A 19,721-nucleotide genomic window follows, 5' to 3' on the forward strand; every position below is an offset into this window, starting at 1 on the left:
CCTCCCTTTCCAAAAGCATCAACCTTCCTCTCTCCTTGGGATCACTACCACTTCCAGCCCCTGCCAGGGGCCCCGTCACTCTCCATCAAGCTCTTACCTCTTACCTTTGCATTTACTGGTCTCTCTTCCTAGAATGTCCTCTCTCCTCCTGAAAAAACTTTCTTGTTCCTCAAAAATGTATTTCAAATGCCAGCTCTTCCAGGAAGCCCTCCAGTATCTCTCTGACTGGGGTTGATACCAGCTTTCTCTTTAAGTCCCTTTACTCCCTCTGTGCTCTTCATGCAGAACCAGGTAGACCTCAAGCCGGGGGTGGGGTGGGGAGAGGGATTCACCGGAGCCCAGCCCTGAGAACTCCGCCCTGAGCCCTCCACTTGCTTCATTGCCTTAGTCTCTGGCCCGGGTCCTGGTGAGGACCCAGGAGCAGGACTGGGTTTGCTCTTAGGCAGGTACACAGCAAACACATGCTACGTGCTTGCTGAGTTGTGTTGTCTCAACCAATATTTCCCAAGCACCCCTTCTGTGCCAAACAGAGTTACATGGCTGCTCTCAGGGGTCCATCTCCATCCCCTCCAGCACCCCCATCACATGTGGAGCAGTTAGAACCCAGGAGGTGCCCCTAAGCGTTGACTGCTCTCACCAGCTGAACAGTCAAAGGCAAGGCACACCTCCCAGCAGCCTTGGAGATAGACAGCCTGGCTCCAGAGCCCAGCTCCGGTCACACCCCTAACTGGCCGGGTGGCCTTGGGTGGGTCACTTAATCCCCTCTATGTCATGGAGACGATAGGGGTGGCTGCCTGGGGGAGCTGAGAGCAAGGACAAGTGTGGCAGCTCCCGGCATGGCCCCTGGCACCCAGTACATGCTTCTGACGGCCATATGGGCCCCTCACTGGGGTGGGTGGGGCCATTCCCAGGGAGAGAATATGCAGGCATTCTGGGGTCCCAGGCTGGGGCCAGGGTCTCGAAGACTGACCAAGTCCCCAGAGGTGCAACGGTTTCTCAGGCAACACTCTGAGGATGCCGGGAGAGGCCCGGGCAGGGGAGGGCAATGCCCAGATTTATCCACCAATCCCGCCGGCTCCTGGGCCTGCAGCCCATTCTTATCTGCCCGGCCCAGCATGGGGGGGTGGCTGGGCCTGCCGGGGCGGGACGCTGTCTGGGGACTGGACGCGGAGCAGGGCCGGCAGCCGCAAGCCCCACCAGGTGGGTGACAGCCTCCGAGGGCTCCGAGCCTCCCTGCGGGCTGTGGCCGGCTGCCCACCCATCTCCTGCAGCATGTCGGACGGCGAGGGCCCCTCGGCCGGTGAGTGGCAGCGCTATATTTACCCGTCGCAGCTCCGGTGCAGAGCCAAGTCCGCTGGTCACCGAGGGCACTGGCCCCCCACAGGCTGCAGGCAGCTGTGGGGCTGGACCCCCTTCTTCCTAGCCTGATGCCTGGGGGGGACTGTGCTCCTGGAGGGGAGAGCGTGTCTTTCAGCTAACATGGGCCGCACTCCGGCTTCCCCACAGGGCCTGAGCAGGAAGCTGTGGCTGCTGCGAACCCCTCCCGGCTGTCAGCGGGGCGTCTGGAGCTGACCCACAGCAGGGGCCAGGGCCGCGGCTGGACCCCTGGGCGGGCTCAGGGTGCCAGCCTCTGGAACCGCATGCAAACGAGTGTGTGCGAACATTTACCTGGCAGCAGGGGGCTGGGGGAACCCACGGCTCCCATCAGACTCTCCCAAGGTCTGAGACCTCTAGGGAGTTCTGAGCTTCTGGTCAGCCAGCATGAGGCAGGCCCCTCAGGGGCCCCCAAATCCTCTAGGTTGGAGATGGCCAGGGATGTAGGCAGGCGGACGGGCAGTCAGATACTGGGTCAATGGAAGGGTTATGGGGGAACCGGTGCCAGTGTCCCTGGCTGGTGGCCCCTGGCTCCATCCAGTTGAAGACAAGTTCTGATGTGGACGTCTCCCCAAACCTGCCTTGGGTGAGACGGGGGCTGGAGACAGTTTAATCCGGGGGTACTTCAGGCTGCCCAGTTTCAAATCACAATTCCTTCACTTACAAGTTGTGTGACCTTGGGCAAGTGTCTTAAGCGTGTCCAGGTGAGAAAGGATACAGTGGTAATTGTACCTAACCCGCAGGTGGTTGTGAGGATTGAATGCGATGACGCGTGACAGTGTCTGCAGGTGCCTGATGTGTTGTGAGTCCTCAGTGGTGTCTTTGCAGAAACAGCACGCCGGGGTCCTGGGCAGGAGTGCAGAGGCCTATGGGCCGGTACGTCCCTGCCTGGCCCCCTCTGGCCGGGCCTCCTCACCTGAGCCACTGCATGCCTGTGGCCCTCGGATTCCTTACCCATCAAACACCGCCGTGGAGAATCTCGGGCATGTGACGCTTCCCTGGAGGGCCTCGGGGTGGGTTGTGGGCAACAACAGTGTGGCCCCACCCTGCATGGTGTCTGATGGACAGCTCCAGTGCCTGGGCCTGGCCGAGTCAGATTTGGAACAGCGTGTGTGTGTGTGTGTCTGTGTCTGTGTGTGTGTGTTGGAGAGGGGGGTACCAACAAAACTGGCTTGACCTCATCCTCTTCTGCTGGGCGCCAGCGGTGCTGGCTGCCAGGAATTGTCCGCCGTGGCTGTGAAGGAGCCAGCATGGGGGGGTGGGGAGGGGCAGACAGGCCCTTTCTGGCTGGCTCTGCCCACACCTGACACGAACCCGGAATAGCTCTCTCCCTTCACCAGGGACATGGCCCTGCTTTTAGCAGCTTGTAAAACCACCCGTGTGGGGATGGGTATTTCAGGAAGGCCAGGACAATATTTAGCCCGTTGGGGCAATGGAATGGGCTTCGAGTGTGTGTGTGTGTGCGCGCGCGCGTATGTTTGTGTGGCCTGGAGGCTGGGAGGAGACATAGCCTTCACTTTCAGGTTTAGAAGGTCAGCTGGGTTAGAGGCACCATCCTGGCTCTGCCCACCCTGGCTGGGCGGGCTTCTCTGGGCAAGCTTGGCTTCCCGCCTACAGAATATCATCTGATGGTCTTTGGTCCCTGATGTGCAGGGCTTGCGATCATACCTGGTCAGCAGGAGCGAAGACAGGGCCTGGATGCACAGGTGTATGTCTGTTCATTGGCGCAGGGAGGGGGTCCTCCTAGAGCATGTTGTCTGAAATTGAAGTCTTTCTGGGATTCCTATGGTGCGGCAGTGACTGGGCCCAGGAGACTGCTGTGACATATTTCTACCTGTTTTCGGTCACCCATCTCTGGGCTCGTGTTGACAGTGGGAAGGTTCTCAGCAGCCCACCCATGACCAGGGTGACCTCGGGTGGAGGGCACTGTGCCTCAGTTTCCTCATCTGTTAAATGGGGACAATAATAGGACATTAGCTCTTCAAGTCCCAGTGAGGATTAGTAACTGAAGCATGTAACAGACTGAAAGTAATGCTGCACTCACTGTTAGCAGCTGTAGCTGTTGCTTTTATTATTCAACCCATAAATGAGCTGTGACTCAGAAAGGAAAATGAGGGGTCAAACTGTTTGCTGTGTCTTGTGTCCTGGCCACTGTGGACACACTGTCTGTTTAATGCCTGGAGGCAGGTAGCATGAACTCCACTGAATAACAGAAACTGAAGCTCAAAGAGGCAAACAGACTTGTCCAAGGTCACCCAGCTGGTAAATGTCAGAGCTGGGATTTGAGCCCAGCTTCCGGGACCCTGTTTATACAGAACCCAGATCAGGTGCCCCTTCCAGGAAGTTCCACCCTTCTCACCCCTGGGGTGGGGAGACTGGCCATCTTGTAGGTCTCTTTGGGTCTCCTCTGAGCAGTGATCCTTCTCATTTTGGAAACAGTTCACTCGACATGGCCTCCAATAATCTGGAGGCTCTAAAAAAATGTGGTACCTTGTTAGGGTGTCAGGGAAGTTCCACAGCGCAGGAGCGCAGTGGCAGGTGGTCGGCTCCAGGATCTGTGGCCCTGTGCCAGGGCTGGGGAGCCTGCAGGCCAGGGTTACCAGGAGTCAGCATCGTATTTATAGCAGGAACTCGCCCGCACCAAGAACTGCCAGCCTGCGCACCACATCCAGCGGAGGTGCTTCCCTTACAGCCGCCTGGATTCCAGACCTGGCTCTGCCCCTGGGAGCGGCGGAGGGTTGGCCGGTGACTTCTTCACTGAGGCTCGGCGTCCTCGTCTGTGAAATGTGGCCTCGCCACGCTCCTCGCTGGGCCTGGGGACAGTGTCTGTAAGTGCTGGCACACGCCGGGAAGGAGGGGCTCCTTATATCCTGGGTCTCTTGACTATCTTTTCCTGCCTTTGACCTTGTGGTGCCGTTTGCCTCTTGGCAGAACTCCACAGGATGAGAATCCCTCCTCTGTGCTGTCAGTTCTCCGCCCGCTCCATGTTTGGGAAAGTTTCCAGCAAAGCAGTTTTACAATTCCAAGCACCAAAGAATAGGCTGTTGTATTCTCAGCAGAGCATCGAAGGCAGGTCCATCTGAGCGCAGGGTTCGAATCCCTGGCTCTGCCACTCCCTGGCTCTGTGGTCTTGGGCAAGTCACTTAACCTCTCTGAGCCTCGGTGACAGGTAGACATGTGCCTTGCCCTGGAGGGTGTGGTGAGGGTGGACACCCCTAACCTGAGTAAGTGCTCAGCCAGCAGAGGGACCTCCTTTCTCCTCCTGTAAACCCTCCCACCAAGCCTGCTGCCCCCAGGGACTGCAGTCACACTGTACAGTGGGAAGTAGTTTTTCCGGGGGGAGAGCGGTGGAGTGGTGACTGACACTGGGGTGGGCCACCCCCTTCTCACTCAGCTCCTCCTGGCATCAGAGCCCAGAGAGAGCCCCAGCTGCCCGCCTCCCAAGCCCATGGCGGCCCCCTGCCAGGGTGTGGAGTGGTCTCCACCTCCCTCCGTGTCCTGGCCTGGGCTTTGCTCTCCTTTATGGTTGTCAGCCAACCTCAGGGCCTGGGTCTGTGGCGAGCATCTCCGTGAGGAGATAGAAGCAAAAAGTTTAATTATTTAGGTGCTGCTCTTGGAGAAGAAGTATCTCCTCCCAGGAGAGGTGGGCTTGGCCCCTCGACCTCAGCGTCTCTCTGCATGGCTCCCCTCCTCTCAGTGAGGCTGTCCCCCTTCCCCCCAGATAGGTGACTGGCTTCCGTTTTCTTGGACAAGAGGAAGCCAGCGAAGCCTCGAGCCAAGGAGATGCCTGGATTGCTCAGGCAGGGGGTGGAGGGACAGAAGAGAGACTCTGGAGGCCAAGAGGCCCTGGGGGGGAGACTGGTGAGATGGTCCTAAGGAGAGAGGGTGAGGCCCACTCAGGGGTGGGGGGGATTGGAGACTGTTGAGAGTGGGGAGGCTGAGGCCTGATGCTGCCTCCCCTGTTGGGAAGGTTCAGAGGACAGAGCTCATCTCCAAGGGACTGGAGCGGGGTGGGTGACCTGGCAAAGCCCCAGGCGTCGGTCTGTGCACCACGTTGGAGCAGATGGAGAATGATTCCAGAGTCAGGCAGATCCTTCCCCTCTGACCCTCCTTGGCTCTTCTGTGAGTGGAGGTGACACCACCACCCGGGGGGGCGGTGCTGTGGGGATTCGGTGAGATGCCTTCAAACTGCTGTGAACGGTGGGCGGGGAGGCGTGGGCGGCAGCCGCTGGTCCTCAGGAATGAACCTTTAAACCGTGGCCGCAGGTGTCCAGGTCCCTGTGCTAGTGACTGCAGGAAGGGCTTGACCTGAGGAGCAGCGCAGGAGGCGGGGCTCGGGGGCGCACATGGGACAGTTCCCGTGCATGACGGTTCAGGCCACGTTCCTCATCCACAATCCCCACCATGGGCCCCCATGTTACGGACGGGGGGGGGGGACAGAGGCCCAGGAGAGGGTGAGGCGAGCTCGGCATCACCAGAGGGAGGGATGAGCCGGAACTCAACACCGGTGCCCAGGCTTCCCCTCCTCTCTCCTGCTCAAAGCCGGCCCATCGTCCAGGCTTGTTGGGCGCTGCCTCCTCCAGGGACCCTTCCCAGAATCTGCAGCCCCGGCAACCCTGCACCCTTGGAGCGCCCTCCCCGGTCTGCTCCTCTTGTTCAGAAACAGCTTGTCTGGTGCCAGCCTAGACACCCCGTCCCATTCACAGGTTGCTGGGTGTCGGGAGAGGCGTTGGGAGCTCGCTGCTGTGTGGGCCGGGACAAGGCTCCTTCCCTTTCTGGTGTCAGGGAGGTTTTTTTTCTGTTTGCATCCACCCTTGTAGAATCCTACAGGTGATCACACAGCTCTGCACATGTGCCCTGAGTTCTGACATCAGGCAGGGCTCAGCGACCCAGCTCTGGGCCAGCCCTGGTCCCATCTGCCTGGGAATTTCTGAGCAGCAAATCAATAAATCCACACGGCTCGAGTCCTCACTCCAGCGCCTCACGTACCCTTGGGGGCTTTTACACTTATGACGAGAAATACAGCTTAGAAGCTGTTGGGAATTCAACCTGGAAATGAAAGTTAGCCACTTCTGTTCGAGTATTGGGTCCATTCTAACCCGCGTTCTTGAGACAGCAAGATACATTTAAAATATTTTTAATTATATTTTTTAAATGACACAAAGCTGTTGGTGTTTGCAACCATTTATCTGTTTTTTTTTTTTTTCTTGAAACTATGCAGTCAAAATAAAATACAGAAACTGGTGGAGGGGGAACAGACTCACGGATGTAGAGAAGGAGCTGGTGGTTGCCAGTGGCCAGGGGCGGATGGAGGTGGAGGATTGAGACGTACAGACTATCAGGTGTAGAATGAGCTGCAGGGATGTGCTGTGCAGCACGCGGAGCGTAGCCAATGTTTTATAACAACTATGAACAGGGTGTAACCTTTGAAGGCTGTGAATTACTGTGCTGCATACCTGTAGCATATGGTGTTGTACATCAACTATGCTTCAGTTTAAAAAACATGACACTGTAAAATGAATACATAAATAAATTTTTTTAAGTTTTATTAAAAAATACAGAAACTGGTGGCTGAGATGGGCCAAAAATATCCGTAATCATCCATAACTATTGATTTCAAATTTTTGCATTGATTGAAACAGCCCCTTTGGGTTTGTACTGACTGTAACCCTCAGGACGGGCTTGGTATGCTGTGATAAAAAGAAATCTCAGTGGCTTAAAGCGACTAGGTGCGTTGCTCACTCATGCAAAGTCCGTTGCGAGTCTGGGTACCTCTCCAGGGCAGGTGGCCTACATGGGGGCTCAGTGGGTGGGATGCTTCCTTAGGGACCCGTGCTTCCCGCGCCGTGAGGCAGGTGAAGGAGAGGTGGAGACATCACCCTGGCAGTGAAATGCTCCCACCTGGAAGTGACCAATTGTGCGGCTGCCAGCACTTCATTGGCTGAGGCAAGTCACATAGCCACACCTAATGGCAGGAGGGCAGGTCAGGTTAGTACCCAAATTTGTAATATCTGCCCCCCATTAACTTTTTTCCCTGTTGACTTTTTTTTTTTTAAGTAGTCCATTTTAATTATGAAATGTTCAGAGCATATTGTGTGTGCTGTGGTCAGCAAGCATCTGAAATGCAGATCCTGAGTCCTTCCAAAATGCAAATCGCAAAGCCAGAGGCAAGATTTTTCAAAATGTGTTCTCTTCCACAGACTTGAACTTGCATTTAAAAGTCCAAAAATCAATTTCTGAAAGGTGTGGTCACAACACCAGCAAGAAAGTTATAACACGAGAAACATTAGCTGCTTCTTGCCAAAAGGCTCTTTTGATTTATTATTTACTAAGGCACAAAAGAGGGAGTTGGGAAGGCTAGTTCATCAGCCTGTTTAATCATCGAGATCTGGAGAGAAAAAAATGAGACATGAGTTTAGAAGGAAATGGATGTGGACACATACGGGGAAGTAAACACTGAGAGTCCTTAACGTTCCCCATCCCTCTCATAGAGACACTGTTCCCTTCTTTTTATGACGCCACTAGATAAAAGTGACATCAGTTTAGTAACAGGCTTTCCCATCTGACTTTCAATAGTGTGTAGCGAAGTGAATTTAAATAAAAATGTGCAGCCTAGCAGAGGGTTGTGGCAATGAACAGCACATGTGGTTTTGTACAGAGAGATCAGACCTGGTTTAAAAAATGTTTGCCTGTGAGTCTTTCTGTTTTGAAAATAAGTTCATTTGTGTCATTTTTTTTAGATTCTACATGTAAGTGATGTTATATGGTATTTGTCTTTCTCTTTCTGGCTCAGTTCACTGAGTATGATCATCTCACAACATTGTAAATCAGTTATACTTCATTTTAAAAAAACCTATGCAGAAAATTATAATGTTTGCAAACACTGGAGGTGGTCTCTGAGCCCTGCCCTAAGAGTTGGTGATACTGACCAAATTGCTGGGCATAAAACTGGAGTTTGGGGTTGTTGGGTTCCGCACTGAGACTCAGACAGTCCTGCAGTTCTGGGCCCCATATTTTCAACTTCGAAGCCAAACTGTTTAGAGAACTCTCTACCGAGTTTAAACACATTTCTAGGAATCCCGCCTCATTTATTTCGGGTGGAAAAACACGTCAAAGCCCTGGTGCAGTTCAGAAAACACCCTGCCTGCTGCGTCTTGCGGAAGGGGCGAGCTTGCGGTCTGGGTGGGCACTCTGATTCAGCCAGTGCTGTCAAGCACGTCCTCTGTGCACGTGCCCTGCCGGGCCCTGCGATGTGAGGGGAGAGCTGGGTCTCCTCTCGCCGGACTTGCCTTCATCTACCCGCTTCAGTTTTCTTGTCCGTAGGGTTAACAGACTCAAGTTACTAGAGCAGGAAATGAGAATGTATACAGCAGGCATTCAATAAATGCCAACTCCCCTTCTCCTAGGTCCTTTCACACACCTAATTCCTCATGACTCTCCTTATAACCTTAGGTGGTGAACACTGTTGTTCCATTTCACCGATAAGCAAACTGAGGTTGGGAGAGAATTGAGTGACTTGTCCCACAGCACATAGTGAGTCACTGGGAGAGATGGCACGGGGATGCAGGTGTGCTGGCCCCAACCTGGGTCTTCTCTTTCACACTGAGCAGCCTCGCAGCCTGAAAAGGGCCAGAGAGCTTCAGTCCTTCCCAAAGAAGGGCCGTGGATCAGGGAGCTGGCTTGGGAGAAGGGCTTTGACTAGGAGCCAAGACAGTAGATGCCATTCGCTCTGAATTTCCTTGGAAGGCAGGGGTATGCCAGTGAGGGCACTGGGGTTAGAGCCTGGATGCTTGGCCCTGAGCTGGGTCCCAACACTAAAGCACTCAGTGACCTCCAGCAAGTCCTTCGCCCTTTCTGGAGAGGTTCCCATCAGAACCTGGGCCCAGGAATGTTACATCAGACAATCAGTTCTTTTTGCTGTAGCAGAATCTTAGGATGCTGGGGGAGCCTCCTCTGGAGCAGGTCTCTGTCTGTTCGGTGACTGTCAGCCAAGCGTGGGCCCCTGGCTCTGCCCCAGGCCTGGAGTGGGCTCAGCCGCACCGGTGGCAGGGGGGCCCTCCGCACAGCCCAGGGCTACACTTCATCCCCGAACTGCTACTGGCAGGTGGCCTGGCACCTTCATGCCGAGGAAGTGTGGCTGAGGCTGGAACAGAGCCTGCAGCCCCACCCCTTGGGCAGCCCGTGCCCCAGGCCTCCCCAGCTCCTCCCGGAGGGAGAGGCACCAGTGGCCTCGTGCTCCAGTTTATTGAGCTGGGTGCCTGCTCTGGTTGGCTCCCTCCCAGCTGCGATTGCTACCACATGCTTGTCACAGCTCTGTGAGGGACATGTCCCCATCTCACAGGCTGGACACCAGTGGGTGATGAACGATCACTGAGTGGAACCTGGGATCCCACCCCAGCCGGTGCTCCTTCCTGACTTCAGGGGGCTCTGTACTGTGACCAGGAGGAAATCTAGCACTCAGTGCTGGGGGAGGCAGGCATGGGAGGGCCTTGCAAAAAAGCCCCATCCCTCAGCCCCATGGACCTTCTTCCCTTTTCTTTCCATCTTGAAACTTGTTGAGTTTCAATCAATGGCCCCAGTCCAGGAGGGGAGGTCTATAAAGAGATGCCACCAGGACTGGCCATCATGAGACGGTGCAAGTCCTCCGATCAGCATGCTCACGGATGCACCTGGCAGGAGGAGGGTCTGAAGCCAGGGTTCCCCTGGCCCTGGGAGTCTGGCGGAGGCCTTAACCCACAGCAGCAGAAGAGCATGTTGCTCAGATCGTGCGTGGTTCCCGGGCTCCCGAGTCTGTCCTGAAGCTGGGGGGTCAGCTGGGGGGTCAGCCACCCGGGGGAGTGGATCTTGAGCTCCTCTGAGACCCACAGGGAGGCAAGAGGGAATAGCTAGTCACGGTCAAGGCTGCAGGCTCTGTGGAGAGTCCTGGGTTCCAGTCTTGACTGACACTTTTTTTTTGTAACAGCCTCATTGAGATGTAATTCACATACCACACAACTCACACATTTAAAGTGAGTTATGCAACCACCACCACAATCAATTGTAGAACCTTTTCATCACCCTGTCCAAAGAAACCCCCAACCCGTTGGCAGTCAACCCCCAGCCCCTGGCAGCCGCTACACTACTTTCTGGTTCTGTAGATTTGTCTCTTCTGGACATTTCATGTGAATGAAATCCTGTAATGCGTGGCCTTTTGTGGCTGGCGCTGTCACTCGTTGTAACATTTTTAGGTTCGTTCCCGTTGCGGTATGTATCAGTACTTCATTCTTTTTTGTGGCCAAAGAGTCTTCCATTGTGTGGATATAGATCACATTTTATTTATCCATTTATCGGTTGATGAATATTTAGCTAGTTTCTACTTCGTGGCTATTGTGAATATGTTGCCATAAATGCTAGGGCACATGTTTCTCTGTGAACATAGGTTTTCATCTCTCTTGGATTGTTACACCCCCTGGAGTGGACGAGCTGGATCATACGGTAACTCCATGTCTAACTTTTTGAAAAACGGCCAGACTGTTTTCCAAAGAGGCTGCATCATTTTATACTCCCACCAGCAGTGTATGAGGGCTCCCATTTCCCCACATCCTCACCCATGCTCGTTGTGATCGTTTTATTCCAGCCATCCTAGTGGGTGTGACGTGGGGTCTCACTGTGGTTTTGATTTGCTTTCCCCTAATGGTGTTAAGCATCTTTTCACATGCTTGTTGGCCATTACCGCTCGGCTCTGAGACCTCACACCTCAGTTTCCTCGTCTATAAAATGGGGCTAATGGCAGCACCTTCCTCACAGGCTGTGGTGAGGATTCAGTGAGATAACTCTAGGGTCCCGGTGCAGAGTGGCTGCCAGCAAACGTTTACTGCTTGAAGCTGCAGGCGGGGCTCAGAGCCCCTCCTCTGAGGGCTGGTGTGAAGGAGGGACCCGGAGAAAGCTGGAAATCTAGAGGCTTCTGCAAGTTCCAAAGAGAGGGACAAAGATCATCAGAGAAGGTGCTGACAGACCCTGGCCCAGCCCTGGGTGACTTCTTCCCCAGCTTTGAAGCTCTGCTGAGCTGGGCAGGCCAAGTGACCTGGCTGTGTCTACACAGCCCGGTGAAATGCAGACGAGGCGGGTGTCCAGACCACATGCACAGTGAAGACAAGTCCGGCCCGTCAACTGGGTCTCTGGGGAGGGGCACCTGTGGGCTTTCTTGCTGTGAGTTATTTGGCCTCCTCCCCTTGGCTGCTCCCGAGGTGGGTGATGTTGCCTTTCCTGGACTTGCAAGTTTGCGTCTGTTGATAGAGAGCTCTGGAAATAAGCCAAGAGCATCCTCCCATGAGGTTGGGCGAGAGCCTGGGGCCTGGCAGAGGTGCTGATGGTCAGGCCGATTGTGTCGCCGTAATCTGAGCCAGGAGATGGGCGGGAGGTGAGGGAACACAGTCGGCTCATCATGGGTGGAAAACAAATCCGCTTCCGGACCGCAGCTCCTTAGGCCCCAGAGGGAACAATCATGTTCTACCCGGAGCCCACCCTGATGACCCTGGATCTTCAGCTGAGTCTCTAAACTGGGAAAGGTGGGTCATATCAGAGAGGGACTCCAGGCCCGGGGCTGCAGCGGGAAGGTGTCCCAGGTTCTTCTCTCATCCTGTCACTGGGTCCACAGGCTGGGGTGGTGTAGCAGGTGGGAAGCAGGGATGGGGCGTGGCTGGGAATCAGGCAGGCTGAGACTGGCACGAGAGCCCTGCCACCTGGTGCTGCATGGTCTTTGCAAGTCATATCATCTCTAGGTCTTTGTTTCCTTGTGTGCGAAACAAGGCTGATGATACCTTATAGGATGGCTGCTTAGCAGGAATGAGATTGACCATGCAGAGCTGGGAGGCTCTATCAGACAGAAGCAGAACTGTTGGTCTATGCATGTGGCTTACCAGGAAAGGCTCTCAGGAGGAAGCAGTGGAGGAGGGAGGGAAGCAGGATAGGGTTTCAGTGAAGTCAGGCTTTCTTCTGTTCACTGTCCATGCACTCCAGTGCAGGCAGGGACCATGCTTTCTTTGTCTGCAGCCGATCAGTAAACGTTTGTTGAGTGACTGATTGATTACATTCTGCTGTCGCCTCCACTTCTGTGCCTGGTCACCCAGGACCTTCCCCATAGCCAGATCCTGTGGGAGCTCCAGAGGACAGACTGCACCACAGAGTCTGAGACAAGAGGCCCAGTTTTTGTATGCCAGCCCCAGGGAGTCAGGGCAGCTTCAACCCCCAAGGGCCCAGCTAGCTTCTTACCTCGTCTCCCACTCCTCCTGCTCCTGTGCATTTCCTGTGGGGTCAGAAGGGCCCTGATTCCACTGGAGAAGAATCTATCCCTGGCCTCTCCCCATTTCTGGTGGTTCCAGGCGCCCCTGACTTGTGGCCGCATCACTCTCACCTCTCCTTCCATGGCCAAATTGCCCCCTCCTCTGTGCATCAGATTTCTGTCTGCTTCCCTCTTGTAAGTACTCTCGGGATGGCATTTAGGGCCCACATGGATAACCCAGGATAATCTCCCCATCCTGAGATCCTTAATTTCACCACACCTGCAAAGACCCTTTTTCCAAATACGGTGACATGCAAAGGGTCCAGGCATTCGGGCCTAATACCTTTGGGGACCACCCTTCAGTCCACTCTAGGCACCAGCACAGGATTCCTCAGAGAAGCTTGCAGCCTCCCAGGGCTCCGGTGGGGAATCCAGGGAAATGGCCAGAGGGTCTCGGATGTCCCCAGTGGCTTTGCCCCGAAGGAGAGCCAGCAACCTCCTTGCCCGTGTCCCCTGCCCTTCTCTCTCCTTCCTGGGCTCCCCCTGCCCTCACCCTCTCCTCTCTGTGCCCTCCAGGCTTTCTCTCGATAGTTTTTGGACTTAGAAATCCTTTTAATCTTTCTGTGAAAAATGGATCCAAGTCTGTTCTCTCTAGAAGGACTCAGTCTGGGCCGAGTATTCCAGTAAGCCATGGCCTCTGTGTAGGCTGTGACCTCTGCCCTCCCTGCCAGGGAATGGCCACCAAGGGTCCCACAGCAGCTTGGGGTGACCAGGCGAGGAGTCAGCCTGCTTGGACTCTGGTACTTGGCTCAGAGAAGATGCCGGACAGGAATTAGCACCCCTGCTTTCCATCTTCTGGGCCTCAGTTTCCCTAGTCTGTGAAACGAACCAGTCTGGAGCCAGTATCTCTAAAGACCTTCTGAAGCACCAAGATCTATGAAGGAGAATTTAAAAAAAAAAAATAAAAAGGTGAGGTGGGAGGTACAGCTCAGTGGTAGAGCGTGTGCTTGGCATGAAGGAGGTCCTGGGTTCACCTCCAGTGCCTCTGATAAGGGGGAAAAAAAAGAAACTATGCAAGCCATTGTTCACTTAGTCGCCAATTATGTCCTAAGCACCTGCTGTTGTTCAAGCCACTGTTGGGTCCTGGGGGCACAGGGGCTGATCTGTCATAGCTAGACAGGGAGACATGTGCTGTGACTCAAGAGTTATGAGGCAGGGAAGGCTTCGTGGAGGAGGTGACCCTGAGCCAGGTCTTGAGGGACAAGTGGGAGGTGGGAGGTGGCAAGGGAAGGTCCTCCAGGTCTGAGAGCAGCAGGAATGGCTCAGAGGTGTGAGAGAGCATGGCCGTCCTGCGCCCGGAAGCAGCTGAGCCTCCAGGGTGCTGGAGACAGCCTGGCACATGGGTCCTCCTATTGTAAAGCAAGTCCTCAAACCCGCTGCATGGAAGGTCCTGGGTGACCCAGCACAGAGGCAGAGGCAGCAGCAGCCGCAGCATTTGGTGGGTCAGTCATTCAACAAACATTTACTGATTAGCTGCAAAGAATGCTGGACACTGACACTGGAGTGTTCAGACAATGAGCAAAGTAAATAATCCAAGGATGTACACTGGTGATGAGGGGGATAAGGGTGGAGGGTAGTGAATCAGGGAAGAGAGAGAGCAGCACTTTGGAGAGAGGCTGGGAAAGGTCCTTCTAAGAAGGTGACAGTTGAGGAGAACCTGAGGACCTGTTGGAGGGTGAGCCCTGGGAATATCTGAGGGAAGGGAGTTCCTGGCAGAAGAAGCAGCAGGGGCAAAGGCCCTGAGGTGGGGGTGCCTGGTCTTTCCAAAGAACACCAGTGAGGTCAGTTTGGGCAGAGGGAACAGGGGAGTGGAGGGAGGTGAGCCCAGAGAAGAGGGGGCAGGAAGGTCACGAAGGGCCCTTTTGCAGCCCTAGGGAGGCCCTCGGCTTTGACCCTCAGTGAGACGGGCGCCACGCAGGGGTTTAGAGCAGAGGAGGGGTGAGACCTCACTTGGGTTTTACAAGCAAGTGGGGACGCTAATTTCCAGTGATTCTGAGCATCGGAAGACAAGGGGTGTCAAACCCAAGGCCTTCTGCCAGCCCCTGCTGGAGTCGTCAATCACAGCGTCCCAGATGGATAGGCTCCAGGGGCGTTCCCGAAGGACTCAGCAAGTGGCTAATGTTTAAAATGCCATCAGCTGGTTTCAGTCCCAGCGCGCTGGGAGCTTGGAGTCCTCCGCCTGGAGACAGCGCAGGCAGCGCAGCCCCCGGGGGAGGCATTTTATGTGTCCAGAAAGACACTCCAAGTTCCAAGTCCTTGTCCTGGGACTCCGCCACGACACACACACAGAGTCCACACGTGCACAGGCACTCACTGCTAACTCCTGGGATCAGCACTGGGGCTGCCGGAAAGCAAGCAGGTGTCCAATTCAACTTGAATTTCAGATCAACAAGAAATCATTTTTTAGTGCACGTACAACCCCCATATTGCTCCTTTTAAGGGGGGTAATTAGGTTTATTTATGTTAATGGAGGCACTGGGGACTGAACCCAGGACCTCATGCATGCTGAGCACGCGCTCTACCGCTGAGGTACACCTTCCCCCACGATATTGCTCCTTTTTGGCAACTAAAGCATCCTCCCAGGAACACCTCCCATGATGACGGGTCTGCATCCTCCGGGCTCACAGAGCTGAGGACTGAGCTGGCCTGGACCTTCACCCTGGCACATCCCTGAGCCCTGTGGTTGCAGCCAGAGGGGATGAGGGTCAGTGTCCCAGAGGTCAGGCCTGCAGCAGCAGAAGGCATCTGCTCCCGCTGGTGCAGACGCACAGGCTGAGAGGTGGGGGTGTTTCCCAGGGAATCGGTGACTCCTGGCTGCCCCTTTGGCCTCCAGAGCCCACACCTCTTTGGCTGGTGAACCACAGCTTGTCGAGGGCAATTATCTCCCCTTGGTCTCCCAGCTCCCTTTAAGAAAGTGATTTATGGTCCTGAGAAAACGGGGCTGGTGGGAGGGGATGCGCGGAGGGCTGACTCCAGGAAGAATCAGCTGCTACCTTTTTAAAATACGCATTTTTTAAAATGCACATATTGAAACAGCAGTTTTTTTTTTTTTTAATAGTGAAGCCTGAATAAGGAAATAAACCTAAAAGTGTTTGGATAAAGGAGGAAATACTCCAGGAAGCTGAAAGGCAGCACCGGTGATGGAAGGAGCGAGGCCCTTGGTGGGAGGTGGCCCTGCCTCGACTCCCTGCTGAGTGCCCGCCCTGGCGGAGCCTTGGTTTCCCCGTCTGTAACTCGATACCCCCAATGGCCGTGAGGAGGCACAATGGGCTGCGATGCCTCGTCCTGCCTGTTGGGGTCCTGCCTGTTGATGCCTCGTCCCCCAGGGAAGTGCTTGGGCCCCTCACCTGCCCTTTCTGAGGGGCCACCTCTTGTCTCAGCCCAGTGGCCCGAGGTCCCTGACACTTCAGCTAGTCTGACACTTCAAGGAGAACCCCTGTTGGAGTTCAGTCTGGGCCCCTTGAACGCAGTGGCCCTCCCTGGGTGGTCTGACACAGCCGGCCCCCTGGGCTCCCTGCCCAGCACGGCCAGCACCCACCCCCTCACCTCCCAAGTGTAGCCAAGCGGATGGAACTCTCCACATATTCCACGCCATTTCTCACCTTCTGGTCCTCATCAGTGCTGGTCCCTCTTCCTGGAATGCCTTGTCATCCCCAGGGGTGCCCTCCTTCCCCCATCCTCTCCTTCCCTCTGTGGACCTCCATCACTCCCTGTGTCTCCTCATTAGATGCTGATTGTCTTGAGGGCAGAGGTCATGACTGAGTCATCTTTATGCCCAGCACCTGGCACATAGTAGGTGCTCAATAAACTGTCTTGTTATTTCTCTGACACTGCTAGTCATTGTTCTTCCGACAGCCCTTCCAGAGCACTTTGGGTTGACGGCCGTCTGCAAGGCCTTTAACTTGCACTGCCTGTTACCTTTTCCCTGCAACCCTGTTAGCTAGGTGATACTACCACTCCCATTTTACGGACAAGAAACTGAAACTCAGAGGGTGTGGATCATCACATGGCTAATCCATGGAGGCGTCAGGGTTCCACTGTAGGGCTGCTGGGACACAAAGCCAGAGAGCTTTCCAACAAGTGGCCCCCCAGCCCGTTTGAAATCCTCCTTGGCACTGGGGGCTCATGGATGAGTCCCTTCCCGTCTGTAGTCCTCAGTTTCCTGATGTGTAAAACGGAGTGGAGCTGCAGGTGGTGAGCTCTAAAGCATCTCACCACTGGGGGTAGAGGGACACAAGACATTTTGTTCTTGTCCAGATGTCCCTGGAGTGCCTTCCAACCTTTGGAAGATGTTAATCTGTCCCAGCACTAACCTGCTTCTGGAGATGTCACCTTAATCCTTTGTGGGCAGTGGCGCCCTCAGCTTGGCAGGGTCTGCCAGGGCAGGGAGGGGCCCATCTTCCAGCCTGGAAGGCCGCCTCCATGGCTCTGATACACCCAGGGCAGCATCCACGACACTGGGAGACCACAGGCATCCTTGGGAGCCATGGGCTCCATCAGACCTCTGGCTGGGGCCGTGACTTGCTCCCAGACTGGCTGCCCAGCTCCCTGTCCTGATGGAGGAGGAGGAATGGGCGAGGGGGGCTGTAGGCTCACCTCTGGGGCTCCCTTTGATGACCTTGCACTTTCATTCTCTCCTCTCGGTTTCTGCTTGACCCGACAATCAAGCTTAAGGTAGAGGTGTGGGTGGGCAGGTTTCGCCCATACACAAATTCACTTCTTCTGTGACTTGTTTTGAGGACAAATGAGTCAGCTTGGCACCTGGTGTGGGGCTGGGAGCCCTGGCAAAGCCATCCAGCAGCTGTGTGGTCCAGGCCAGCCTCAGTTTCCTCCCCTCTAACATGGGACTAGTAGAACTGACCCTGAACAGTGTTGCATGGACTCCACGATGCACGTGAAGTCAGGCACGTGGGGTCCCGAGCCTGCCCGAGCCCCCGTGGTAGGCAGGCACCTGCCCCCATGCAGCGTCACAGGAGGGAACAGGTGGCCATGAGGGAGAGCTGTAACTCTAACCCTGTGATCCCGCTGATGGCTTGTCCTCCTTTCACAAGAGAGGGGCCCAGCCTCCCACACCAGCCTGGGAACAACAGGCCTTCGTGTTCTCCCGGGAAATTGAGACGGAAAGCAGAGGACGAGCCAGGTGTTGGTGCCTTATCTTCCCTGGCAAAGCTGGGGTCTCTGGGCCAGGTGTCTGCTGGCAAACGAGGAGAGATGTGAATAATAGAAGAGCTGGCACTGGGCTCCCAGCCATCTGGGCTGCGTCAGGGGGCCAAGGGAGGACCCACAGGGGCTACACAGCCTCAGGTGGCCTAAGGATGCTGGGGGCCCAGAGAAGCTCGGGGCCAGGCTGCTGCTGGGAGAGGCAGGGCGTCACTGTGAAGGCCCTGGGCTTAAATCTCAGGTCTCACAAGCTGTGTGTCCTTTGGCAAGACACCTAAACTCTCTGAGCCCTCATAGCTATGACATTCTTGCCTACCTCTTATGAACGCTTCAGGGGTTCCAGAAGAGAGTCTGCAGAGTGCCTGGTGCACAGTGGGTGCTGGGCAACGGCTGCTGTGGGAGAAAGCATGCTCTGGGTGGGGCAGCCGAAAAAGTCTGTTCCGTTACAACTTCAGACCAGACGGGCAGGGTGGAGCTGGGCCTGCCTCTTCCCCGTCCTGGGGCCACTTCCCTCCTGGGAAACTGGGGGCCCCGTCTGGTGCCCCCAAGCTTGCAGAAGCCCAAGTCTAATTTGATGATGAGAGGCTCCTTCCCTGAACCCTCATGGGGCCAGGATGGGGAAACTGAGGGGCGCTTCTGGTGCCCAAGCAGGGGCCACTGGCAGGAGGTGTGGCCTGAGGGCTGGCAGGAGCCAGGCCCCAGGCTAAGGCCCGGCACAGAGAAGGGCTCTTCCACAGATAAGGAAACTAAGGCTCAGACGGCTCAAGTCACTGCCCAGCAGCCTGCGGCCCTGCAGCTCCCCGCCTAGCCCTGGTGTTCTCAGTGAGGGGACAGCATCCTGACCCTGGAAACGGAGGTGTTCTGGGCAAGGTCACCAGGGGCCAGCAATCCGAGGGTCAGTGCCTGCCCAGGAGGGAAAATGAGGACCTTCCTCTTTGCTTCTGCAGGTGTCATCCCCTGATGGCATCGGGGGTCGGGGCGGGGTGACCAGTGCCAGCCACTTCTGACTGAGGGTGGGAGGGTCAAGCCAGGAGCACCGGCAGGGGCGGGCCCCGAGAGCAGGCCCACTGCATGGCCCACAACGACACATCTGGGAAGTCACAGCGGTGGCAGCCAGGGCCCGGCCCTGCTGCTGCAGGAAGGTGGGCGGGGAGGGCTGGCCGTCCAGGCCACTCTGTCCTGCTCTGCCATGAGTCACTGCCTGGCTCGGGGCCCAGGAAGCTGAGGGAGCCTCTGCTCGGGGTTCCCCGTGGTTCCTTGGCGGTCCTGGTGAGCTGCTGGTCCTTTGAGAACCTCGACTCGGGTCACAGAGTGGGCATTGAGATGGTTTTGAGCTGCTTGACGTTCTAAACGCACCTTTAAAGAACGCCGCTGGTGTCATAGCCTTGATTTTCAGTGCCTAAAACTTATGGCCAATGTTTTCAAATGACTTAGAGTCACCTTGAGGGAGCGGCTTGCTAAAATGATGCATTACTGAGCCCCACTCAGGTCCCTGGAATCTGCATCTTGGGGTTTCCCGTGTGGTCCTAGGGCCCCAGTCTCAGGCACCCTCTGGCACTCACTGCTTCTCTCCCGTCACGTTCTCCAGTCCCTACCCACACGTGTCCTCATGCACGCCTGCACCCCATCTGTATAGACTCACGTCCACACTCACAGGACGTTGGGGCTCTGGTGTCTCCACAGACATGCAGACACGCACACATATGCCTAGATTGTCTCCATAATTTGCAGGGCCTGGTGCAAAATGAACACACAGGCCCCTGTTCAAGAATTATTAAGAATTTCAAGCAGAACGTTAAACTGAGCCCAGGGCCCCATGTGACAGTACGGATCACATGTCAACAGAGCCAGCCCTGCAGACCCTCCT

General features: G+C 55.6%; 1 protein-coding gene across 1 annotated transcript in view; it reads left to right on the top strand.

The window, feature by feature from the left end:
• The first annotated feature begins 999 nt into the window (after positions 1-999).
• The window catches only part of EML1 (EMAP like 1), a 166,367-nt gene continuing 147,645 nt past the window's right edge, over positions 1,000-19,721 (top strand). The window contains exon 1 of the mRNA XM_032482618.1: positions 1,000-1,300. Coding sequence (XP_032338509.1) covers positions 1,015-1,300 — 286 coding nt within the window. The 5' untranslated portion in view covers positions 1,000-1,014. The remainder of the gene's footprint in view (positions 1,301-19,721) is intronic.

Source organism: Camelus ferus, chromosome 6 (assembly GCF_009834535.1).
Source record: "Camelus ferus isolate YT-003-E chromosome 6, BCGSAC_Cfer_1.0, whole genome shotgun sequence".
In the NCBI taxonomy this organism is placed as follows: domain Eukaryota; kingdom Metazoa; phylum Chordata; class Mammalia; order Artiodactyla; family Camelidae; genus Camelus; species Camelus ferus.